The 21,508-nt window shown below is 37.0% G+C and overlaps 1 protein-coding gene across 1 annotated transcript in view; it reads right to left on the reverse strand.

Annotated features, from left to right (window-relative positions):
- MDGA2 (MAM domain containing glycosylphosphatidylinositol anchor 2) overlaps window positions 1-21,508 on the reverse strand; it is a gene marked incomplete at its 5' end in the record, with an annotated part of 686,261 nt that overhangs the window by 236,977 nt on the left and 427,776 nt on the right. The window contains one exon of the mRNA XM_006896016.1: window positions 7,792-8,085. Coding sequence (XP_006896078.1) covers window positions 7,792-8,085 — 294 coding nt within the window. The remainder of the gene's footprint in view (window positions 1-7,791; window positions 8,086-21,508) is intronic.

Here is a 21,508-nt window from a genome sequence, read left to right on the forward strand (position 1 = left end):
AGGGAAAAAGAGGCGCCAGGAAACTGAACAAAGGAAGACCTGTTTATATTGGAAATCATGGACTTATACAGTAGGTCAAGCTTAAGGGATAATGTTGAGTTGACATTTCTTATAACTGGTCTGCTACCACTCTTAACAAAATGAACTATAAAAATAATGCACACGAAGAGGGATAAGACATAGTACAAAAAGTGTTCTTTTCAATAGAGGAATCAGTGCTGAATCCAAACTCCAAAACAAAAGTGGGCACTACCCCTCAAAAAATCTACATGAACAAACACATAATATCAAGAGTGAGGGATACAGAACATAGGAACAAATTATTTACCTATTGAATTCAACAGCAATAACATCTATTTGCCCATGTGACAAACTAGTATTGTGTTCAAAGGTGATGAGAGTAAATGGTTGAAAAGAGAGTACATTTTTATAAACAAGTTAAAAATAAGAAGTTTCTGTTTATTGCCTGGTTATTATGCTTAGTGCAATGTTGTTAAGATTAAATATGGTTCTATTAGGAGGGGTTGAAAAGCAAAAGCAGAGGAAGACTTAAAATATTTGGTGCAGAAGATCAAAGTCTGAAGCCTTGAACATGGATTATATCTTAACATCACTAAAGCAAAAATGCTTACCATTGGCCTAAATGAAATTGTTGATGATGTCATCTTACTTGGATCCACAATCAACACCCTTGGTACCAGAAGTCAAGGGACATATTGCATTGAGAAAGTCTACCTTCAGGGACTTTTACAAATTACTGAGAATCAATTACGACATTTTAAAGACCAAGGTGTACATGATCTAATATATAATCTTTTCAATTACTTGTTATGCATGTGAAAACTGGACAATGAATACAAGTGAAAGAAGACTCAATGGCTTTGAAATGTTATGTTAGAGAACAATACAGAATATCCTATTGACTCTTAAAAGAAAAAAAAATACATATCTAGGAAAAAGTGCTACCAGGGTCTCGTTAGATACAAGAATAGTAAAACTTCCTTCTTCATAAGATGGGCATGCTGCTGAGAGTGGCATGTTCTTGGAAAAATTCACCATGCTTGGAAAGGTGGAGAGTTAGTAAAAGACGAAGACACTCAACAGATGGACTGACACAGTGACTATAAGAATGGACTAACGAGTAGCAGAGATGATGAGAATGGCAGAGGATAGGGCTGGGACAGAGCTGTAATTCATAGGGTCACTATTGGCTGTGGTCATCTTGATGACACTTAACAGCAACAATAATGCAGCTTCAAATATAATAAGCTACAAATTATAATGAAAATAATTATAATGTGATCAATACAGAAATGAAATGAATCAAGAATAAAACTAAATGATAAAAATTTAAGGGTTTTAAAAAATACTAACAGTGGTTTTGTACTTGCAGTTATATTTGGCTTAGAATTCTCTTTTCTTTCAGCTTAATTTTAAGCTACTAGTTTTTGAAAGTTATATTTACATTTTTGTATCTTCATTTTCTGCTCTGGTCATGTGTATTAACTGGAAATTATAAAAATTAAGAGTTAGACAAAATAAATAACCTTCTTTCCAGGAGATAACAATGTGCATATGAACTTAATAATTTAAACGATTTCATTATGGTGACTAAATTACTCTTAACAGGATATAGAATAGTATTAAATACCTCTAGGGTCTTGTCATTTGTAAAATCTCTCTCTTTCAACTCATTTTAAGAAGAGGCAAATTAATTGGAGATAGTAAATAATTCAAGGAATTTTCATGATATGATTACTTTATAATTTTAATACAACATTAACTAGGATTGTATCTAATTTGGGGATTTAGAATTTTAAACTAAGTGGATTGTTCCATTATTTATAGGCTATGGATATGTAAGAATAGATACAGACATGCAGAAATTGATGTACAGTAAAACCCATTGACGTGAGTCAGTTCCTGCTCACGACAAGCCTGTATCATGTGTCCAAGACCATAAATCTTAATGAAAGTGGACAGTCCATGTTTCTCCTGGGAAACCTTGGTGGATTCTGTCCACAGGAGACTCACAATCTTTGGATTAGCAGTGCAATTCTCTTTGGACTATGCCACGAGAGCTCCTTGAGTGTCAGTATACACATACACATAAAAATGTACTACATAACTATATGCCTAAGTTTTTTAAAACTTGGATCCACAATTAATGTCTATAGCAGGAGCACTCAATAAATCAAGTCATGGTGAATTGGGGAAATCTGCTACCAAGGACCTTTCCAAGATTCTAAAGAGTGCAGATGTCAGTTTACAGACCAAGGTGCCCTTGAGCCAAACCTTAGCCTATATTTTCTTTTCTTTTATTATTTTTTGTGTGTACCATCAAATTGGATATGACTGGTACAGGACGAGATTGCCCCTCCTTCTTGAGCAGAGCATCTGCTGGATTTGAACCACGTACCTCTGGGCTTTAGACTCTCTGGATCACAACAAGCTATGGCTAACTCTGAGAAGAATGGGAATCCCAGAACATTTGATTGTGCTAATGCGAAACCTATACTTGGACCAAGAGGCAGTCGTCAGAGAACAGAGCAAGGAGACACTATCTGGTTCAAAATCAAGAAGAGGGTCCATCAGGGATGCATTTTGTCTCCATACCTTTTCAATCTGTATGCAGAACAGATCATCCAAGATGCTGGGCTGCACGAGGAGTAATGTGGCATCAGAATTGGTGGAAGAATCATCAACAACCTGCATTATGTGAGGATACAACCCTGCTTGCTGAAACTGACGAGGACCTGAAGTACTTGCTGCAGAAGGTCAAGGACTGCAGCCTCCTGTATGGATTGAGGCTCAATATCAGGAAAACAAAGATTCTCACCACTGGGCCAATTGGCAGCATCAGTATGGATGGTGAAGAGATAGAGATAGTTAACAGTTTTAGTTTACTTGGTTCCACAGTCAACATTCTTGGTAACAGCAGTCAGGAAATCAGAAGACGAATTGCATTGGGAAAGTCAGCTGTGAGGGACCTCTCAAGAGTACTGAAGAGCAATGATGTCAGGCTGGAGACTAAGGTGCACCTAATCCAGGCTATAGTCTTCGCAATTACGTGCTATGCATCGGAGAGTTGGACAGTGAATAGGGATGACAGAAAGAATTGATGCCTTTGAGCTGTGGTGCTGGAGAAGAGTGTTGAATATACCATGGACTGCTGGGACAATAAACAGGTTTGTCCTGGAGAGGATGAGGCCAGAACGCTCCTTGGAGTCAAGGATTCTGAAGCTTAGTCTGATATACTTTGGGCATGTTGCAAGGAGGGACTGGTCCTTGGAGAGGGACATCATGTTTGGGAGAATGGAGGGATGGTGATGAGATGGATCAGTTCTGTGAGTGGAGTGTTGGGAATGAGTTTGTCTGAGATGGCGAGGTTGGCACAGGATAGTACTGCTTTAAGGGCTCTTGTACAAAGGGTCATTATGAGTCGCAAGCGACTTGATGGCACATAACAACAACAACAACAACAACCACCACCACCTCTGGGATTGCAGTGCAGCTTCTTGCCACTAGGCCACCAGTGCTCCCTACACCTTAGCATTTTTAATAGCTTCATATGCATAAGAAAATTGTGCAATGATTTTGAACTGTGGTGCTGGAAAAGAATACCGAATATCCCATTGACTGACAAAAGAACAAACATGCCTTGGAGGAACTGTAAATAGGTTGCTTCTAAAAGGAAAGGATGGCTAAACTTTGCCTCTTAATTTGGACATGTTGTCAAGAGTGGCCATACTTTGGAAAAAGACATAATGCTGAGAAAGGTAGGGGCTCTGTAAAAAAAGAAGAAGGCCTTCAACAAAATGGATTGACAGAGTGACTACAACAACGGGCTCAAAGAAGACAGAGTTGGTGAAGATGGTACAGGACAGAACAGGGTTCAGATCTATTGTCTCTAACATAGCTGTTCACTCAATAGCACCTAAGAACAATGTGTGTGTAGATTCTTGTGTATGTGAAGAAAATACAGTATGCATATATGTATCAATATACACAAAATGAATGTTTGAGTCCCTATAGTATGTTGTTGTTGCTGTTAGGTGCCATTGAGTCATAGACAAATCACAGCGACCCTAAGAACGAAAGACCTGAGCACTGCTCATTGGGTTTCCAGAGGCAAGGCATTTCAGAAGTGGATGCCACCCCTGCTTCCAAGCTTGTTATAATCGGGGAGCTCCACCAAACACTGTCCCCCATGGGTAACCATTATCGCATTTGACACCTTAGCCTCACAGTGTTTAGCATCACAGCAACCATGAGTTACCTCTGTACAGCAATGCACAGACCAGAGCTAGACCACCTAGAAGAATGTTTGACAAAAAATCAATTTGAACTTTTGGGGCTTTAAGCCACCACTTGCCTTAAACCCTAGGCCAAGTCTCAAGGACCTCGCTCCTGGGGGTTAGGGGTGGAGGGAAGAGCAGTACTACACATCAAACACAAGCTGCAAAGGCACAGGACCCCAAAAACTTGTGAATACTTGCGCACGCATGCGGACCACCATGCTGGGGCAGCAAGAAGTCCCCGAAACCCTGGGTGGAGTCATTCAGGAATGATATGGCTGCCTTCTCCCCTCTCCCTCTGGGGCTTTAACATGCGATTACTTACATGCACACATGGACCACTATGCTCAGGCAGCAAGAAGTCACCTTATAGTATACACTTAGTAAATTTCTATACACAATTTTGTGCTTTTAGTGTTTTTAAGCATGGTACACTTTTAGTTGTTCTGACTATTTAGTGAACTATTTATATTAACACAAGAAAAACTTACTAGGAATATGTGTTCTGGAGATGCTAGATTTTATTTATTATGATCATTAGTGTGTTGTTGTTACATGCCATCAAGTCAGTGCCAACTCATTTATTACTTACCCTCCAACAGTCTTTCAAAGTCAATAGATTGCACAAGAGATTGCTCATCATTCTGCTGTGGAGCAGCTGGTAGATTCAAACCATATTCCTCCGGATTGGCAACATAGCCTCTTACCCCCAGGCCACCAGAGCTCTGTTACTTTCTCACATTTCAAAACAAATAAATGCATACACACACAAATACACCCCATAATTCTGGGCTTTTTTCCACCACAATGAATATTAAGGCAAAATACCACACTAAAATATACAGTTCAAGCCTTTTTAAAAAAGTTTCGCACAAGTCACTAAACAGGAATAATCTAATATCTTCCTTTTTACATTTAGATATTACTGAAGTAATGATCTCATGCATACCCGAGATGATGAGGGTGGCATACGACAGGCAGACTTCAGTTCTTAGAGTGGCTATGAGTCATACTTGAGACAATGGCAACCAACAACAACAAAAACAGTCTATGTTATGAGAATTAGCTTTGCCTGTGTCTATCAGTGTCCCTCAGTAAATTACATCCTTGTCATATTAGTGATAATATGTCACGACTTATCATCATCAACTATTATAGAGTTGAATTTAAAAATCATGTGCTAAATGCAAGTACTTTCTAAAGGATTATAATTATAGAAGCAGGAAGAAAGAGAAACTTATTTCAATCAATAGACTTCTAGAGTTTTGTATTTTCTGTGGGCACTGGAGATACTTGCTCTTGAATTCTTGTTTTAGAATCCTCCAGAGAGAGCTACTGGGGTCCATGGCTGTTACCTGTATTGAACCATCTTAAGAGGGAGTTGACCTGAATGAAAACTAATAGCCTTAGTAGTTCCTGGAATAATACAATTTGTGCATAAATCCAGAGAAGGCGGAGAGTCTTAATAGGCTAAGTTGTTTTCAGTTGTATCAAACTCCTGTGTGGTTATATGAGAGTTCTTTTCATCTTTTTTTTTTTGTCTTTTTCATTTACTGAAAGATAATTTTACCTTTTTTATATTACTCTGATTTATTTACAAATTTTGAATACATTGTTCTTCACAAAACCTCTTATCTTTTTTTGTAATATTAAGTAATCTTCTCGCTCTCTCTCCCCCTCCCCCATTTTTCCTGACATTGTTTTCATATGAACCTCATACCCATGTACTATATATATATATAGTATTTTTCTATCATAGAACCACTGGTGGATTCAAACTACCAGAGAGGCATCATCTTTGGGTTAGCAGCAAGACTCCCTGTAGACTATGCCACAATAGCTATTTATAAGATGGACAGAACCAAACCCAACCAACCCATTGCCATCAAGTGCATGCCAACTTCTGGAGACCCTTTGTTCAGTTTCCTAAATTTTAAGTTTTAATGGAAACACTGCTTCCTTTTTCTCTCCTAAAATGAGCAGATTTGAACCACCACTCTCTGCTTAACAGTTCAAAACATTAACACTGCCAGGGGTCCATCATACATTTGGATTTCTGCAGAGGAAAGAAGCTGCTACTTTTGTTTCTCCCTCATAACTCAAACACATATAGTTGTTCTGTAGTCACTGGTTATTTCACAGTGCTGACATAGCAAATCTGTATTTTAATTATTATTTTAAATGTAAAACCAGTAAATTCAATCTGATAACTTCTTTATGTGAAATATAAATATAAGGACATTGTAGACTTAATTCTAGTACCAATGTTCTGAGTTACAGAAGAACCAAGAACCACCGGTAAAAATAATACTGTTACTGAAGTGTAAAGTTTTATCTAATTCATTTGCTTTCCTGAAGACTTTATTACCAGGTATTGAACCAGTAATACATCAATCAGTATTTACATTACCCTTATTTAGACTGAACAGATAGTATTTAGCTTGCTTCTCTTTTGACACAGTCATAGCATCTGGAAGTTATCAGTCCCTCTTCTGATAACTCAACACCAGTGACATTGTAACACTCATAAACCTTTGTTGTTGTTGTTATAATGTGCCCTTGAGTTGCCTGTGACTCATTGCAATCCTATGTACAACAGTCCTAAACCCTGCTCTATCCCTTGCCAATATCATTGTGTCTGACACACTCATCCCCATTACCCCAGTGACTAAATCAATCCATCTCATTGAGGGTCTTCCTCTTCTGTGCTGTCCCTCCACTCTCCCAAGCATGACACTCCTCTCCAAGGACTGATTTTGCCTTTCAACAAGTTCAAAGTATGAACTAATAAAATTAGGTATTTTAAACTAAGAATAAATGCAAAGCATTTTGTATTTTCTTGTTCTATTTTATGTAGAGCTGCACTGAAAACCTTCAATAACAGTTAAAAATTATCTTATTCAACTTTCACAATTAAAACAATTATCTTTTAAGGAAATCAGGCAAAAATTGAGCATCCAGTCTCTGCCTGAATTACCTCAATATTACTAGATAATTACGCAGTCCACTCTTAACAACTGCAGATACGCAAACATAGCATTTCACTGATTAGGTCTCCACAAATTAAGCAAAGGGATGCCTTGAAATAGGTGGATAATTTGAGCAAAGGACATGCAATTGTCTGAGTAGAAACATGAACTGTGAAAACAAACGAGAATTATAACCTGAATTAGCAATTACTTCCAGTCGGCACTTTGCTTCATTGCACATGGCCAGTTTTTAACCATTAGGTTTGTTGATTCTTTGGCATTAACCACTCTTACAGCACCATCATAATCATCCTATGCATTCTAACACAGCTCTATTCTATTAGTTCATATTGGCTCAAGTAATAATCAGATTTAAGGAAAATTATACCTTAAATTGAGTAGTGATAATGTAGAATTTTTCATGGTAACAATTCAAAAAATGAACTTGTTTTAGTAGTACAAAAAATGTCTCCTATTTCCCTTTTGTCCCTACATAGAAACTCATAGAAAGTGAAGTTACTTACACTGCACGATGAGCTGCACCAACGCTTCCCTGGGCTTCACATTAAATCCATTGTACTGGCTGGTCTGACATCGGTACATTCCTGACATTTCCCTAGATACATTCACAATCCTCAGGGTTCCATCATAACTCTCCATTTGCATTGATCCATCAGGCATTGCGACTTCTTTGTCAGCTCTAGACCAAAGGATGATCGGTTTAGGTTTTCCAGTTACTTGACATTGCAGTTCTATTGTGTCTCCTTCTCTGGTGACCAAAGGTGATTTTTCCTGCGGAACAGTCAGATTGGGTGGAACTTGAAATGGGAAAAAGAAAATTTTTCAAGGTTAGTATAAACTGGTAGAACGTATTCAAATACAGAAAATCATAAGGAAATACTTTCTGCTGGTTGGAGAAATGTGACAATTCAGATGACAAAAAACTATAGAGACTTATAAATAAATAGAATATACTTCTACCTAAAATAATTCTGAATTATTTTGATGGAACCCTCCCAAATGAGGGCTTTAAACATTAACAAAATAAATAAGGCATTAAATTAAAAATTGAATGATCAACATAAGAACCATCTACTCAATGCCTTGTCATTATCAGCCATGAAGAGGGACTTTTGACAGCTGCATTTCACAGTAGAATGATTCTGCTTGTTGAGAATGAGATCTGGTTTTCAGTTCTCTGCTTCCTGTGCCAAACTCTGATGATGTAGACCATCCATAGTGAGCTGTGCTGCTAACCCAAAAGTTATCTCTCTGGTTCTGTGAATCCACCAGCTGCTCCGTGGAAGATAGGTGGACAATCTTCTTCCACACAATTTGCAGCTTAGAGATACACTAAAGGGTTAGGTGTGAGTTGGTTCTGACAAAAGGCAATGAGTTGAGCTTCCCATGCTGTAATCTTTTACCTAAGGAATCCATAAGAAAGGGGTAGTACTAGATGGAAGAACCTCTGATACCAAATCATAAGTACTGGCTCTAGGTTGTTGGGGTTTTTTAAAATTTTATTATTTTGTGTGTGTGTGTGTGTGTGTGTGTGTGTACCGTCAAATTGGATCTGGAGGAGATTTCCACTCCTTCTCCAGCACAGCATCTGGTGGCTTCAAACTGTGTACCTCTGAGATTGCAGTACTGGCTCTAGTTTTAACAAACCATTGCCAATGACTAAACATTCAGTTTATCTTCCTAGTGGGAAAAGAGGGGAACAGCTGATTGTAATGTCATGCTCTTGGGCAATCCTCTGTATTCTTCTCTTTGGATATTTTTTTTATTTGAACATAGCATTTACCTTCAAATAGTGTTAGTTCATTATAAATAATCTGTGATGATGTCACTATTTCTATAAAAATAAAATGAAATTATTTAAATATATATTTCTTTTCATTGTACTTTTCTCAAGTAAAACTAGTTTTTTTATTTTACTATAACCCTGAATTTTTTTTTACTGGAGTTGACTTGACTTTGCTGGAATATATGCATGCCAGGAGTTATTGAGTAACTTGACAAAAGGAAGTACACAGTGATTTTTCTTATAAACAGTATCATCTATTTGCAGAATTTTATTTTACATACAAATGTATAGGAATTCAAATGAACTTTTCCCCTAGAATATTTATCAAAAAAACCCTCAATTAAATTAGAATGTCAAAAATAAGAATAAGCAGAATCTATGAATGATTCCTTCCTTCTGATGAATGTCATATATTCCTTTTTCAAGATGATGGAAAGGCGAAGATTTTATTCTCTGTTGCATTACAATATTCCCATTGATAGGGTGGTATTAATAAGTTTAGGATTGTTCAAACACATGGCATAGCTCTAAAACACCCAGGTTTCAAACCTGCAAAACTGGTTGAACTATCTAATCAACATTTGTTTTGTCCTCAGACTCTGTTTTCTTAACAGTCATGCAGATTACATTAAGCTGTCTGTTACTGGGAAAGGAAATGCATCTTTCCTGAACTAGAGTTTTCCTTTGGAAACTGCCATATGTAAACCGTCATTTGAAACTGCCATATGCAAATTTTACCTTAAATTGTTTGTTTACTAGAAATTATATATAAATTTTTGAAGGTAAAACCTTTTTTCACTTTAACTTTGAACTATAGACAGTAATATATTTTGTAAAGTAATACTTAACCCAAATATAAAAGGCAATAACCATCTTTAGACTTAGAAAATCCTCTCTGCTCTCCTATATCTGCAAAGAAGTGCTTTAGATACTGCAATTTATCTGTCTAATTGGCAAGTGATTATGGAAAGAACCTCTAGTGTTCACTATGTCCAGTTACATATAAATCATAATAAAAATTATTTTTTACTATTTTTTTTTACTAATACTGAAAGGTTGTTTTTCCTTATTGCATCTGGGGAATTATTCATTCATAGGGTCGCTATAAGTTGCCTATGACTCGACGGCACCTAACAACAATAACAACAACAACATAGAGAGAGCGACGTTGGCCTAGTGGACAGAATGTTATGCTACCAAGCCCAGGTGGGTGGGTGATTTTAATCTGTGGCCCTCAGGCCGGGTTCAAATTGTTTTCCTGTCAAACATTCTTCTAGGTGGTATAGCACTGGTCTGTGCATTGCTGTACAGCAGTAACTCGTGGTTGTTGTGATGCTGAACACTGTGACACTGATGTGCCAAACGTGGTAATGGTTACCCATGGTGAACACTGCTTGGTGGAGCTTCCTGATTAAAACAAGCCTGGAAGCAGGAGCGGCACCCACTTCAGAAATGGCTTGTCTTCAGAAACTCAATGTATGAACAGTGCTCAGCCTTTTGTTCATAGGGTCACTATGAGTCGTCTATGACTCGATGGCACCTAACAACAACAACTCAAATAATACAGTCCTGTGTACTTTTTCTTTTAATATCTTCATGTAAGGAGCCTGCCTGGTGTTGCAACTTTTAAGAGCTCTTTTGTTAACTAAATATTTGAAAATACTTAATGGCTTCGCAGGAGAAATGCCTGGTAATCTGCTCCCATAAATATAATAACTACAGATCCCTCTTAGGCAGTTCTAGTCTGTCACATGTGGTCATTCCAAATCAGAATTCATTGAACAGTACCTAAAAGCAACAATAACTTATTATAAAAAAATAAAACCAAGCATGCACACACAAATCAAACTCGGTACATATTGAACGGTATTTCAGAATTCAGAATTTCCTCTATAATGATTAACATAACCTCTCTATATAGAGACCTCCCTAAAATAGACTTCAGCATACTATAATGCCTGTAATGAAGAACATGAGTTATGATAAATTTCCTTTATGATTTCCCTGCTCCTATGAACAATTTTTCACTGCCTACTGGATAGTCATTGCCTCTAGGCCAGTCTTTTAAAGAGTTGAGGTATATACATGAGGAAGGATATGTGGCAAAATACATATGTACTTCAAATCTGATTAATCTGTGTGAAATAAATGCAAGGAATTTATAAATTGAATATTATTGAATGTAAATCTTACACTTGAAATTTTTCCATCTTCAACTCTTTCAAATAATAGCAATACACTATTGAACTGTTGTTCATTGCTTTCACGTGAGATCTGCTGGGTTTTCAGAGGTTGTAAATCACATGGAAACATTTCCTTACTTCTCCATAGAGTAACAAGGGTTCAAGTCATTTGCCTTGGAGTTGACAGAGCAACTGTCTATCCATTGTGCCACCTGAACTGCCTTATAGCTAGATGCGAATGACCAAATTTAACCAATGTGATATAAATGTCTTCCTCTCTGCACATAAAAATTTGAGGAGGATAATCTTAAAGTTGGATACTGACTGTAAGAATAAATAATAAAAAGCTAATGATAGAAGTTGTACCAAATAAAAATATTTACTTCCTAACTTAATTAAAAGGCTATTTGGAGATATTGACACATTCAACTAAAAACTCACTGCCATCAAGTCAGAACTGTCTCATAGCTGACCCTCCAGGGGGTTTTAAAAGACTCTACATTGCATGGAAAGCAGGTTGCCCATCGGAACCAGTTATTTAAACTGCCCGTCTTTGAGTCTCTAGAAATTATGCCACCAGAGCTCCCTGATACAGTACTAGGTCATTCAAATCAAAGAGACTGTTCACTAGAGAATATTTCTACATTTTTCATGATAAATAGTTTAAAATCTTTTATAAATCTGTTATGTTATACACTTATTAAAATTAATAACCCCAAGTCCCATTTTTCAAAATTGCTGAAATTTAGACCTGAGTTTTACTCTAAGTAAACCAATAAGAGGGTTTTAATAAATTAGCTCATGTTTTACTAGAGCTATTCTCAAACACTTTATTGGTATTGTGTCATCAAGGATCTTCCTCTATTCGCTGACTCTTTACTTTTACCAGCATGATATCTTTTCGAGGGACTTCTTTATATATTGTTCCACATTTACATGCATAAAACACCACTGAAAATAGAATGACTTGAGTCAGGCACACTTTAGTCTCTAAAATAATCCTCTTTCTCTTCAACATTTTACTAAATAGCTCTGATGGCCTAATAGTAAGATCTGCCCTGCAATCCTAAAGGCTCATGGTTCAAATCCATGGGTAAGGATGGGCAATCTCCTCCTTGTGATTACTCCTTCTGAAAACCTTTTGGAGGATTGGTTATGGGCCAGTTCCAACTTGAATGTACACAACAATAACAAATAGACTTTCATTACAACACTCCCATTGTATTTTAAAAATCTCAAAGTCAAAATTTCTATTTCTCTTTTTAGTCCCTTGACCAGTAATACCTTACACATTTTAAAAACTCTTCTAGGCTTCTTTGTGTGACAAATTTTTGTCTTCCTTTTGTTAGATTTCCATACTCTTTTTTGGTTATAACTCACAACCCTCTTTCAGGAATATTGTTTTTATGAGTTTTTCTAGGTTTGGGGGTAGGGTTTCTGTGGTTATGTCAATAAAAATATTTCAAAAATTATATAAAGTTTACCCTATCTTATGTTTACAATAAATTTCTAGAATTCCAAAGTCTGTGAATTGCTACAATAAAAACCCAACCACAATAAATGCAAAACCAATTCAATTACTATAGAGTCAAGTTTGACTCACAGCAAACCTATATTGAATTTTGAGACCATACACCTTTACTGGAGAAGATTCCTGGTCCTTTTCTGAGGAAGCACCTGATAGATTTGAATGACTGACTTTTCATCTAGCAGTACAACACACAATCCATTATGCTACCAAGGATTCTTTCTCATTTCTTTACTAAAAACCATCTCAAATATTAAAATGCCCAGAACCATACAAAAATGACTCTTCATTTTCTCTTGTTTCTATTGCTAGTCAGTCATGAATTTTGTTGTTTTGTTAGCAATGTGTCTTTCATATGCGCCAATTTCTTTTCAGGGCCATAGGCAATTTTTTTTTGTTAGAAGCAATCATTTTCTTACAGCAGTTTTCTAAATGGTCTCTCTGTCACCACTCTCATTTTTCCAGGCTGACTGTGACCCAGTTGTGAGCTTTATCATTGTAAACACAATTCTGTTCATGTCACTATGAAGACTAGTAACCTCAATGAAATGCTCCCTGTAATATTTCTTTAATAAGAATAATACTGAAAACAGTTCACTGGGTTTGTTAAATAAATTGTGGCACAGTTAGTTATATAATAAAATATGTCACACAGTCTTTTAAAAGGATGAGCCTATATTTATGGATAGTATAGTATTTACATTGATAACTTAGAAAAGCATATTAGCGATTAAAATGAAAAGTTATAGCCACTATTACTGAGTAAAACATATTTCTGAGAAGTATGAAAAAGTGATATCTGATTCTTTTACTGGGGGAAAAAAAGCACATTCCACTAACAGTGGGAAAAGGAGCCTCTTGAAACAAGTAATGATGAATACATGTGCTTCATCCTTGCATTGTCAATATGCAATATTTTTTCTTCAACATAATCAAAGTTCAACTGCATAAGGTTTCTGTTGTAAATCACAGAAGGGTGAATATGTCCATCTTTCTCTTTGGTGGTCTTTCATTGGTGGTTTTAAACCTCCAGAAGCACACAGCTTTTGGTTTAGCAGAGCAACTTGCTACAGGACTATGATGACAGCAACTCAGGAAATCATATATCAGGACATCGGGAAAGATAAGGAAATATACACGGGGAAAACACAGTCCAAAAGGAATTAATACCAAAACACTACCTTTCTCAGTATGTAAATACTGATAAATTTAATTTTTGTCTTTCTTTAGTTAGTTGTTTGTGGTGGGGGTCTTTTTGTTGTTGTTTTTATAATACATACATTGTGCATCCACTCCCGTACGATTTACTGTTTTTACAAACCCACTGGAAGGTCAGCTATGGGTCAGTTCTGACTTGAGAGTGAACAACAACAACAAAGATAACAATACGCCTAAAGAAGAAATTCTGGTGGCCTAGAAGTAAGGAGTTGCACTGCCAAGCCAAAGATAGGTGATTCAAATCCAGCGGCTGCTCCACAGGAGAAAAATGGGCAATATCCTCCCATGTGATTTACAGTATCTGAAAGCCCCTAGAGGGTCAGCTAGGAGTTGGTCCCTACTGGACAGTATAGAACAATGACAATAAGACAAATAAACTTTATATACTAAATCCACCTACTTGGCAAAACTATTTGATGAAAATTTCTCCCTTTTTGTAGCACAAATATCTTGGAAATGCTGTTCTGAATCGCCAGTTCTAAGAAATGCCCTCTTGAAAGTGTTCACCCTTATATCACTTGTTTACTTAACATTTTCACCAACTAGTGAAACTGTTCTTGAACAATTTCTCCACCTGAGTACCTTGCCTTTGTAATCTAGCATCAATGTCTCATCTCCAATGAACACACATCTGCCATCCATAGACATACAGTTCAAATGTTGTCACTTTTGTGACAATAGTGTTGATTTCCAGGCTTAGTTGCTTAATTTACCTTCTTCATGACCTATGACGCTGTGCTTAAAATTTCCCATTTAGCCGAACTGTTATTCTGTCACATTTGTCTTCATAAGTAATCATTTGACTTTTTGAGAGTATAAATTCTACACTCATTTTGCCAGTTCCATAGTCAAGGGCAAGGAATCTTGCTGGCACTGTGGTTAATTAATACTCAGCTGATAACTGAAAGGCCAGTGGTTTGATTCCACCAGGCACTCCAAAGAAAATATATGTGCAATTTACTTCTGTAAAAATCTGCCTTGGGATCTCCACAGGGCAGTTCCACTTTGTCTTATAGGATTTCTACCAGTAGCAATTGACTCCAAGACAGTGGGGTTTATGTTTGTAGCCCAGTGTACTTGGGACAGAGCAGAAAGCTGTGAAGTAATTAAAGAAGAAAGGAAGAAAAAGGCTCTTAATATAGTAGATAATGTTAACGTTAATGTTAACTGCCTTGGAGCAGACTATTCCCCAGTGAATCTGCACCTTGCCCTATAATGCTCTAGCCCATTGTGGTAGTAGATAATAGAAATATAGACAAGATATAGAAGTCATAAGTATTTTATAACAAAAATGATAAATACATAATAACTTTTAAAATTAGTATCTCACTTAAGCAGCAGTATCTTTTTTAAAATATATTCATTAAGCTAGTAGAGATTTCAGCTACAGTAGATGCTGGGATGTATGTGGGTGTGAGTTAGGAAAATCAACAAAGCACTTTTCTAGAATTGTTTATCTTTATCCTTTAATTTAAAGCTTTTTATTTAAAGTTGTAGTGATTAAAAAAATGGAAAAAGATAAGGAGCGGGTAACTGCAGGACCTGCCATTATGATTTCTCTGTCAGCTTGCTAATCAAAGCAATTTTTTTTCTTAAATGTCAAGTTTCATGAAAAAATTAATAAAATTTTGCAGAAAAAATTTTGAAATGTCTGCACCAGGTAGGGTTCACATTTATTCATAATGGACCTGCTAGGGGGGGAAAATGTTTCTTCTAACAAAATCACCAAGATCAATTTTTTGAGATATAGTTTAAATGCTAGCCTAACATTGGTTTCCCTGTCTGAAATGCTGCTTCAGATGATCCTACTAAGAAAGCAACCTGAAAAAGATAATATAACACAAAATTTCTCATTCTCAAAGAAAATAAACAGACAGACAATTTGAGCAAATTTCTTTTCTGTCAACTCGCCCATTGTATCAGAGACTAAAACAAACAAGTACAGAAACTGAAAATGGTTTCATTTCTTCTCTAGGAAAGGTGCTGAGGAAATTTCATTTTTATGCTTTACTATGAAAATTCCTGAGATTTTCTTCATTTAAATCACATGGGGAAATATCATGCTGCCTGAAATAAAGGTATTAGTGGTATACTAAAGGTATGCTGGAGGCATAATAAAAGTATGCTAAATTTGGTAGAATGTTTAGGTATACTACAGCATACTAAAAAGGTATACTACAGCATACTGAAATAACGTGCTTACTACAACTTTACTGTTTAAAACATATAAATGTTTACAGTATAACAGTAGACACTGAGATAATCACATTTCCTTTGACCTTAATAATGATGTTACTGGTAAGTGTCATCAAGTCATGTTTTCTGAGGCAGAAACTGCTTTGGAGGTGATGTCTCATCTTTCTCACACGGAACAGCTGGTGGATTCCAGCCATGTATGACTGTACATTAGCTGTACAGTTACATACCACTAAGCCACCAGTTATTGTATGTGCCAGCACTTCAGAACTGACCCACAATCGGGAGTTCAGAAGTGGTAAATCGCACAGCAGGAGACTCTCTATACTTCCTTGGTGGAGCAGCTGATGGACTAGAAATAATAATTGTCTTAGTTATGTACTGTTGAGCTGAAACTCACTCATAGCTGACCTTCCAGTGGGTATTAAAAGGCTGTAAATTGTATGGGAGGAGATTATCAGTCTTTGTCCTACAGAGTATCTTTGGGTGGGAAGTGCAAACCTTTACCACGAAGCTGCCAGAGCACAAAATAATAATAATAATAGGATAAGTAATTGTGCTATTTATCTCCAGAACAATAACCAATCTCACATTTGTGATACTCTTAAAGCCTATATGGTATTAACTCCACTATTATTAAAGTATGCTATTGTTGCATATTGTAGAGTTGGGACTGACCCATAGCTGACCCTCTAGCGGATCTTCAGAGACAGTTAACTGCACAGGAGGAGACTGTCCATCCTTCTCTTGCAGAGAAGTTGGTGGCCTTGAACTGCATGCCTTTGGGACTGCAGGGCAGCTTCTTGCCACTGGGCCACAAGAGCATGATAATAATTCAACAAATATTTGAATTTTGAGGGAAAATTACGTACAAATATCTATTCTCCAATGTAGAACACAAAATTGAAGTTTAAACTGTAAACAAGACTTCAAGAAATTGTATATTCATGAAAGAGATCATGAGATCCATATTTGAAGAATTTAGAGGGTCACCAGATACATTGTAAATAAAGAAAAAAGAAAAACGAATGTAATTAATGTATCAGTGGTGACAGAAATGAGACCAGAGATCATATTACAGAATTTTCACTACCAACAGCTTATGCATTACAGATATTTTTTAAAAATAAACAATAGCTATACATGTGACCCTTCCCAGATAGAAAGCAGAGAACAAAAACTACTACTGTAGCAAGCAATATGGAGAAGCTTGGGATTATCTGGCAGAAAAAGACCACGGGTCAACATTAGAATGGACCATTAGTTGCTCACATAAAAATTCAAACTGACAATGAAGAAAACTAAATCAGGTCCACTAATGCCAAAACACAACCTTGAGTAAAACCTACCTGAATTTAGAGACCATCATAAGAAAGTATTTGAGGACTTGAACATTAATAAAGATCAGACACCAAGAAAGCAAAAAAAGGTCATTACAACGAAAAGAACAAAATGGATTCAAGACAAAATTCTTGTTGTAGAATGTAGAGGAGCTAAAGCAAAATGAAGACATGAAGAACTTGAATAGAAAATGTCAAAGGGAGCTTAAAAGGATAAAGCAAAGTAGTAACATAAAGTAAGCAAGACTCGGAGTCGGAGAACCAAAAGGGAAGCATGATCAGAAATTCTCATGCTGAAAGACCTAAAAAGAAAAAAAGAAAAAAATCAAGCCTCAAGTTGAAACTCTGAAGGATTTTATGGGCAAAATACTGAATTGTGCAGGAAGCATCAAAAGAAGACAGAAGGATTATACAGGTACTATATCGCAATCGGTACACTGAACTATTTTACAGCGTAGCACATGAGCAAAAGTACTTAATAAAGAAGTCCATGCTGCACTGAAGGCAGTGTGAAAAATAAAGCCACAGGAGTTGACAGAATATCAATTAAGGTGTGTCAACAAACAGATGCAGCCAAGAATGTGATCACTCATCTCTGCCAAACAATCTAGAAGACAGCTACTTTGCCAAGTGACTGGAAAAGATCCATATTTGTTCTCATTTTAGAAAAATGCGACCCAACAGAATGCAACTATTACTGTACAATATCATTGATAACACCTGTAAGTAAAGCCATGCTGAAGATCATTTAAAAATGGCTAGAGTAGTAATGAACTATCAGAAATTCAACCTGGATTCAGAAGAAGCTGTGGCATAAAGAAATTTCTCTGCAGATCTCAGATGAATTTTGGCTTTAGCCAAATACCAGAAAAATGTTTACTTGTATTTTTTTTCTATGTAAAATTATTTTACTGTGTAGGTCATAATACAGTATTAATAATTTTAAGAAGAATAAAAATTACAAAGCACTTAGTTCTTTTATCTGGAAACTGGATCTGCACTGAGATGCAGACTCTGAAACAGAGTAAGCAAATACTACATGTTTTAAAATCAAGAGAGGTGTGTGTATGCTGAGCAAATAATCTGAGAAACTAGACTATATGGAGAAAAATGTGGTATCAGATTTGGTGAAAGTTTCATCAAGAACTTGTCAAATACATATGGCACAACCTTGACTTTAGAAAAGAAAGACTTCAATCACTCACTGTAGAAGAAATGATTAAAGCCTTCAGTATGGATTACACCATACCTCAAGAAAAAGAAAATCCTCACAACTGGAGGTAGAACAGGCAATGCCATGACAGACCGAGAAGGATTGAAGTTGTCAAAGGCTTCCTTTTACTTGGATCTACAATCAACACCCTCAAAGCATCAGTGTTATATTCAATTGGGCAAATCTGCCGCCAAGGACTTCTTTAATGTATTAAAAAGCCAGGATATTAGCTCATAGACAAAGGTAGCCTGATCTACGCCATGTTCTTTTCAATTGCTCATAAGCATGTTAAAGTTGGACAATGAATAAGGAAGACTGAAGAACTGACACCTTTGAATTGAGAGGCTGGCAAAAAATATTGACTTTACGGACCGCCAAAAGAGCAAACAAATTATGTTTTGGAAGAAGTGCAGAGTGTTCTTTAGAATTAAGGATGGTGAGAATAAGCCTCAGGCATCTAGTCTCACAGCAGAGATTGTGAGAAAGGCAAAGGATCTGACAGGATTTCCTTCTATTGTATAGACAGTTACTAAGAATCAGAGCCAATTCAATAGCAACTTGAAGCAACAACATAGTTGATAAAAAAGCAACATAATACATGTTAATGTTCAAAATTATTAAGGGGATTAAACTTTTGTGTGTGTGTGTGTGTGTGTGTGTGTGTGTGTGTGTGTATAAATTGTTTCATTGATTATGCAAAGGCATTGGACTGTGTGGATAATAACAAACTGTGGCTGACTCTGAGAAGAATGGGAATCCCAGAACACTTGACTGTGCTAATGTAAAACCTATGCTTGGACCAAGAGGCAGTCATCAGAACAGAGCAAGGAAACACTGCATGGTTCAAAATTGGGAAAGGCGTACACCATGGATGTGTCCTGTCTCCATCCCTTTTCAACCTGTATGCAGAACAGATTATTCGGAGGCTAGGCTCTATGAGGAGAAGATGGGCATCAGGATTGGTGGAAGATCTATCAACAATCTGCGTTATGCAGATGACACAATCCTGCTTGCTGAAACTGAGGAGGACCTGAGGCTCTTGCTGTGGAAGGTCAGGGACTGCAGTCTTCAGTATGGATTGTGACTCAGTCTCAAGAAAATAAAGATTTTTACCACTGGGCCAATTGGCAGCGTCATAATGGATGGTGAAGAGATTGAGATTGTTCAGTTTTGGTTTGCTTGGCTCCACAGTCAACACTCTTGGCACCAGAAGCCTGGAAATTACAAGATGTATTGTGATGGGAAAGTCTGTGGTTAGAGACCTCTCTAAAGTGTTGAAGTGGAAAGATGTCAGTCTGGAGACTAAGGTGCACCTGATACATGCCATGGTCTTTGCAATCAGTTTCTATGCATCAGAGAGCTGGACAATAACTTGGGATGATAGAACGAGAATTGATGCCTTTGAGCTGTGGTGTTGGAGAAGAGTATTGAATATACCACGGACTGTTAGGAAAACAAACATGTTTGTCCTGGAGAGGGTGAAGCCAGGCTGCTCCTTGAAGGCAAGGATTCTGAAGCTTCATCTGGCATACTTTGGACATGTTACAAGGAGGGACCAGACCTTGGAGAGGGACGTCATGCTTGGGAGGGTGGAGGGACAGCACAGGAGAGGAAGACCTTCAATGAGATGGATTGATTCAGTGACTGGGGTAATGGGGGTAAGCGTATCGAAGATGATGAGATTAGTACAGGATAGGGCAGAGTTTAGGGCTGTTGTACATAGGGTTACTATGAGTTGCAGGTGACTCGATGGCACATGATAACAACAACAAATATATATATATATATATATATATATATATATAATTGGAATTTCAGTCTCAGTTATCTAAAGATTGGTAACGAAAAGTACACAACCCCTAGCAGAATACTTATTTTTAAGGAACAATATTCTATGTCTATGTTGGCAAGTCTACACGTCTTACTAGGACATGACAGACTAGCTTGACAAGAATGAAGTATTCATGCACTCAGGATCAAGTCCCAATAATACTTTTTTTAAACCAAGAGGCTTGACCTATTATCAGCACAGTGAATAAGAGATTCAATTAAAAAAATCTTTTATAAGGTATACCTGGTTTAAAATTGGGAAGAGTGTACACTAGGGATATGTCCTATCTGCATACCTTTTCAATCTATATGCAGAACAGATCATCCAGGAGTCTGAGCTCCATGAGAAAGAATGTGGCATCAGGATTGGAAGAAGATCCATCAACAACCTGCATATGTAGATGACACAACCCTGCTTGCTGAAACTAAGGAGCACCTGAAGCACTTGATGCAGAAGGTCAAGCATTGTGGTCTTCAATACGGATTGCAGCTCAACATCAAGAAAACAGAGATTCTCATCACTGGGCCAATTGGCAGCATCAGTATGCCTGGTGAAGAGATTGAGATAGTTAACAGCTTGAGTTTGCTTGGGTCCACAATCACCACTCTTGGTACCAGCAGCCAGGAAATGAACAGATGAATTTCATTGGGGAAGTTTGCTCTCAGGGACCTCACCATAGTACTGAAGAGCAACAGTGTCAGTCTGGAGACCAAGGTGTACCAGTTCGCAATTACTTGCTATGTGTCAGAAAGTGGGACAATGACTAGAGATGACAGAAGGAGAATTGATGCCTTTGAGCTGTGGTACTGGAGAAGAGTATTGAGTATACCATGTATGGCTAGGAGAACAAGGAGGTTCACCTGGAGAGGGTAAAACCAGGCTGCCCTTTGGATATAAAGACTCTGATATACTTTGGGCATGTTTC

Source organism: Elephantulus edwardii, unplaced genomic scaffold, assembly GCF_000299155.1.
Source record: "Elephantulus edwardii isolate Elephantulus edwardi_28Jun2011 unplaced genomic scaffold, EleEdw1.0 scaffold00179, whole genome shotgun sequence".
Lineage (NCBI taxonomy): Eukaryota > Metazoa > Chordata > Mammalia > Macroscelidea > Macroscelididae > Elephantulus > Elephantulus edwardii.